This window comes from Accipiter gentilis, chromosome 30, assembly GCF_929443795.1.
Source record: "Accipiter gentilis chromosome 30, bAccGen1.1, whole genome shotgun sequence".
NCBI classification, from domain to species: domain Eukaryota; kingdom Metazoa; phylum Chordata; class Aves; order Accipitriformes; family Accipitridae; genus Astur; species Astur gentilis.
In genome coordinates, this window is record NC_064909.1 from 17,261,850 (window position 1) to 17,267,849 (window position 6,000).

Below are 6,000 nucleotides of genomic sequence, written 5' to 3' on the forward strand. Positions count from 1 at the left end.
AATAACAGGTTTCATGTCATTTGAAATGTATAACTAAATCTGAAGTACATGACAAGGAACTTTTATACAGTATTTTCATCCCTGTCTTCATGCTTCAAGAGTGTGACAGAAACACTGGAAGAGGGGAGACAAAGTACTGCTCTCCAGGCCTCTGCTCAGGATTCTTGGGGCAGACACCTGAGTTAGCTTTGTGTCTGGGGAGGTGTGTGCTTTTAATAGAAAATCAAGATAACTAATTTCTGCTTTAAAATGTTGATTTCCTTTAAGAAACCTGAGAGATTACAAGGTTAATAAAAAATTAAAAAATGCTAAGTTTTCCTTTACCTATTCTCCAGATACCCAGTTTTTAATAGATGATCAGTTAACTATCATTTTACATGTGTACTTCATTTATTCGTAAGTCCCTGCTGGAGACCAGAATTAATATTTGTGGGTGGCCAATCGGAATTATGGTAATGTAAATGAATGGAGTTGGCAGATTGTATCAGAGGACTTTTGATACTGAAGTGAAAATTATTTTACGTAACTGTGTGTAATTGACATATTTTAAGCAATTATGAGAACTTTTCTTTCTCAACTAAATGATATATACAGTGTATTAATTGAAGTAAGTGTAAAGTTAAAATATGTAATTAAAGACAACTCCAGGAGACTGAGAAGTTAAGTGGTACTGATGCAAAGGAGGAGGAGGAGAATTGAGAATGCAACTTTTAAAATATATTTTTAATATATATACACACACATATATATGTATTCATATAAATATAGAAAAATGTGAGATATATATTAAAAGAATAAATTATACGAATTACTGTATTCTACAGACTGTGTTGAAGTACTTTAATAAAAACCATTATTCAATTTCATTCAAGTACTAGTGGGAAATTCTTTCCGCCTGAGGAGTTTTCCCTTTCTTCCTGAAGCACTTTTGGAGCTCTGCAACTACTGCTCTAAGAGAGCTTAATTAAATAGGAGCATATTCTTTAGTCTGTATTGTTGTGTATAGTCCAAAAGGTAAATCGGAAAATGTTGGGAGAACCAAACAATGTCACACACTTAATTCTTCAGAACAGAGAACTATTACAAGTTTGTTTATATAATCTCTGTGTAGCCATACTATCTCTTTAGAATTCTTTACTGTTTTTTTTTTTCCTCTGCATCCAGGTGTTTGTGACCAGAGTTTTGGAATACATGTAGCAGAGTTGGCAGCTTTCCCAAAACATGTGATAGAAAGTGCAAGAGAGAAAGCATTGGAATTGGAGGAATTTCAAAACATTGGCAAGTCCAAGGAATCTGAAGGAGAACCACCAGCCAAGAAATTCTACAAAGAAAGAGAGGTTTGCTATCAGGAATGCTTTTTAAAATTTGTTTAGCTGGAATAGCCCAAGCAAAATAGTTTAAGGATTCAGATTTCACCAAAGCTTGAGGATAATTAACTATAATCTCATTTTTCAGTAACAATAACAAAATGTGTTAGCTATGAAGTTTATTAGGAGTTGAAGAGATGTTCAAGGGTAGTGGGTTTTGGTTTAGATTTCATTCATTTAAAATAGGCAAGAATTTTATCTAAAAATGTCATCACGAGGATGCAACTAATTTTTTTCTTAATAATGATCAGCAGTTACTATGATTGGTATACATTATTCAGCTGGAGTAATACAGGGGACCATGCTTCTAGCTCTTGTGTGGGGTTTTCTTTATGCTGTGAACCAAGCCAGGATTTTCTGTTCATCACTTTTGTTGGCTACTTAGTTTGTATGCAATGTTTCTTGGGACTTAGGTTATAGCTTTTGTTTTAATTGTTGTTTAGATTATTCTTGGCTCTGCAGGTGGGTTGCACCTGGTCTTGCTCCCCCTTATTTGAGGGCTCATTAGTGCTGATTTCTTGAAGCTCAACATACACGTGTTCAGTTCAGATCTGTTCACGTCAGAAAAAAGCCGAGTACAAAACTTTCTCCTTTGCTCACTTCCATGTCCCATCAGTACTAACACATCTCACAGGCTGATCATATTGAAGGACACAGCAATTTGGACCTCGAATGTCTGACTTATAGATGTCCTAAAGTTCTTCTGGTTTCACATGTGAGAATTTTAGCTTGATTCTTTCTACTCAACCAAGAAGTAAAATGCTCTTGGCTTTGCACAAGCTTCAAGCACAACTCAAGGAAACCCACATCTCAGCTTAGGTCTGATCATGTCTACATTGCATAATACAGTTGTGTAAAGCCATTTGAGTGAGCTGGTTTTTTTCTCTTGTCCCTTCACTTTCTCTTAAAAGAAGCTTCATTAGCAGGTAGTGTAATGGAAAACAGTAGCTTGCAGGAAGCTTTTTCAGAATGGCCTGTGTCATTTTGTTGCTGGATTAAAAGACCTTACAGTAACATCTGCTGCAGCCTCCGAGTAAATCCACATGCTGCCTTATGACTTGCATTGTTTTTTGCCACTAGTCAGGTCCTCCTTGCTGCATGCATATACAGATCTTAGTTCTGTGTCCTGGCAGTTGCCCTGAAACTTTGCAGCTTTCTAACTCATTCTGACTTCTATGCGTCAGTGGCAATCTTGGTATTACTCCAGTATACGGAAGCCTTGAAGTGTTAGTCCATATCCAAAGCACTTCTGACATTTAAAAAGCCTTTGCTCTAGACAGAGGGTGTTACCTCTTACTTTATTTTCAGTTTCAGAGGCCTACTGCATTTGTTCCTGGCTCAGTAAGTGGGTCTGATGTTGTGGGTGAACAATCTCGGGTTTGTCCTACCTTTTAGTGCCAGGAGGTTCCCCCTCCAACTACTTCAGTTGCTCCGCTATTACCTGTCCTTCGCCAGCTTGCTAGGTATCATGGTGAAGTATTTTTCAGAGTAGTTGAATCTGGCTGTGTGGTCTTAACTTGGTGTAAATTAAATTGGTGTGGCAAACATTTCTGACAAATACAGCATCATGTTTTGTCTTGGGTATTTCAGTAACATATAATATTTCATAAACTCTCTAGGCAATAGAATGGCATAGCTTTAGATGTCTCATCCAGGCAATTTGTCTGCCTTCATTAACATCACATTTAGAGGAAAAAGCATGCTCCAAGTCCTTTGGAGACTTCTGCACTGAAAGCATACTGCATTAGTCTTAAATGATAAAACAAAACAAAGAAAACTGTAGTAGAGTGCTAAAATGCAAAATGGAGAGGACTAGACAAGATTCTGTATTCTGGGCAAGTTGTTTCTAATACAGGGATCCTGAATACTGTTCACTGAAATGTTTGTTCTTGCTATTCAATTCAGACTGTTTAGAAGTTCCACTTTGCCTGTTTGTGTAAAAGCATATGCATAAAGCTTAATTATCATCTGTTCTCCTTGGTGACGGCCACTCTCCAGTTGCTTGGTTACAATTCGTTCTTTCCTTTAGCATATTGAAACATTGGTTTTGATTTACAGTTCCTCCAAAAAGTAACTAGTTTGGGTAGTATGGCCACTCTGCTCTTATTGCTAGCAATCCTCACCTAATGTGATTGCACACTGAAATTAAGTGTGGAACACATACGGGAGCTCTTAATGTTAAATATTGTATTTCTGCTGATCAACTGATGCTTTTTGCTCATGGGTTGAAAGGAGAAAGAACGCCTGATACCAGTATAACTGGATTGTTCTGGTGTTAAGAACATGATAGCAAGTGCAAAAATAACCATGTTTTTCGCCTGCAAAAAGTTTCTGGTGATGAATAATACTTTGTACCTTTGGGGAATTTGGAAAAATCCTGCTTGCAATCTAAACATCTTTTGTTTTCTTTTCCTTCTCCCTCAATTTCAGGAAGGTGAAAAGATAATTCAGGATTTTCTTTGTAAAGTGAAAGCATTGCCCCTGACAGATATGTCAGAAGACGATATCAAAATCAAGTTGAAACAGCTGAGAAATGATGTGTTGGCAAAGAACAACGGTTTTGTGAATGAAATCATTTCCCGAACGAAAGTTACATCATGAAAGATGTGAGAACAGGATACAGCTCTTGAAGCGTGTTCTACATTGCAAGAGCTATCATTTTCTTGTCTTGTAGTTTTTATGCTTTATGATACTTGTACTGATTTATGTAGGCATTTTTTTCTTGGATTGTAATTATTTTGTAGGAAATTCTGAGCACATTCTGTGCCAGATTCCTGCTTTAGTTGTGATCATTGTGTCCTTTTAGAAGTTTTCAATAAAATGCTTTTTCAGTATTGAGAGAATTATTGACTGTACAAACAAAATGCGTAATACTTTACCAGAAAAGTGTGCTAGAAAGTATAACAATTGAGATGGCATACAACTACCACAGCCTTGAAAAGCAACAGTGCATACACAAAATCTTTGTCCTATACCATGATTCTTTTTTGTACGATTCAATTACATTCATTAATTCAGCAAAGTTTTAGTAACACTATACTAGCGCTCTGTTAGAAAAAAGCATCTATCCAAGTGATTTGTCGTAAGATTTTTGCACGTACCTGCATGGAGCTTGGGGTGAAGGGATTGTTTTGTTTGCTGTGTGGATGTTAATGCTCCAGTCAAATATGTTACAGGCCTGCTTTTCATGCCTGAGTGGTGATAACTCTTGCATGTTTTGGTGGTTTTGCAATGTAAGCAGAGGCTGGGGTGAAGTTACAGTTGAACTGGAACTTCTGGGTTGGTCATGATTTGTGAGGTCTCTCTACAGAGAAGGAATGCATTGATTTTTATCTCATGTACTTCTTGCATTGAGACAGTTTGAAAGCATCCAGATACAAGTTTATATTCTCCTTGAAATCTAGCATTTTAAATTGTAGCTCAAGAACACTTTACCTATTTTTAAAACTGTCAGTGTTGAAAGATTAATGGGAAAAGGTGTTTATCGCGTGAGATTATAGGAATAAAATCATGCTGAAGATGCCATGCAAACTCTTGCTGTGTTCAGAGATTGCATCAGTGGGTGTGTGCTGGGGACAGTAGTGCTGCTGTTAGAGCCGTGCTATATAGCTCTGCGTCAGGGATTAATGTGTTGCAGTGGTCTGCGTTTAAATGTTCCAACAATAGTCATAGAGGAGGTGTGCTGTTCAGCTTGCTGTTGGATAACGTTTGTAGCTAGGCTAGAACTTGGACATACTTAGATATACTTCTCAACAGAAGAAATTAAAGGCTTGTTTGAGAGGTTTGGGTTCTGCCTAACACCTTTTTGGTCTTTAAGTTAGAGTGCATTCTACTTAGAAAGACAAAGATAGGCTTGCATTTACAAACAGCACAGTTGATAGATGTATTCAGTAGCTGTGTCTGGAAAAGTGTGTGAATGGAAAAATCTGTTACATAAAGTAATGAAAAATATAGCTGTTTTTGCAAATAAAATTGGTTCAAGCACAAGCTGTGCAAAAATACAGGGTTATACATAATGGAAAACGAGAATCAATTTAGAGGATGAAATACAGCCATGACACACAATTTGTATTGGATCAAACTGCTTTAACTGTTGCTAGAAAGAGGCAGTTCTTGTAAGGGACTGGAAGGGCTGGTATTTACAGCCTCTTCCTACATATACCGTGGTATCTCGGTCTCCTGTCCCTAACCATGGGAACGGGCATAAAACCATCGGTGCTTTTCTTTTCCAGGATCTTCTGTTTTCCCCTCGACCCTGCGTGAACTTTCAGTGTCTACAGCACTCTTAGCCAAGGAGTCCCTCGCTGAGCTGCCACCTGCACGAGGGACTACTTCTTAGCTTTGAACCCAATTCCTAGTTCCATTCAGTGCCTCTTGGTTTTTTTTCTTCAGGTGTCCACTTTTTCCACTCTGGACGTGGTGCATCAGCACAGCATGTCTGCAGTATGCTGAGGAAAGGCTGCTTTCATTTTTGTGTTGCAGATGGGGGCTGATAGAGCTGATCCTGTGTAACCAGTTACCCATCTCTGAGGGTAAAAGCAATACTTGTGTGGATTATTCTGGAGGGATGGCGTACTCTGACGATCAGCTCCGGGCAGCACCTTCTCCTCTGCTTCAGAAAGGGAAGTTATGC

At 38.0% G+C, this 6,000-nt stretch overlaps 1 protein-coding gene across 1 annotated transcript in view; it reads left to right on the forward strand.

The window, feature by feature from the left end:
- The window catches only part of MSH2 (mutS homolog 2), a 55,608-nt gene extending 51,398 nt beyond the window's left edge, over nt 1-4,210 (forward strand). Inside the window, exons 15-16 of the mRNA XM_049833842.1 lie at nt 1,165-1,337; nt 3,798-4,210. Of these exons, the coding sequence (XP_049689799.1) occupies nt 1,165-1,337; nt 3,798-3,968 (344 nt within the window). The 3' untranslated portion in view covers nt 3,969-4,210. The remainder of the gene's footprint in view (nt 1-1,164; nt 1,338-3,797) is intronic.
- The last annotated feature ends 1,790 nt before the right edge of the window (nt 4,211-6,000 follow it).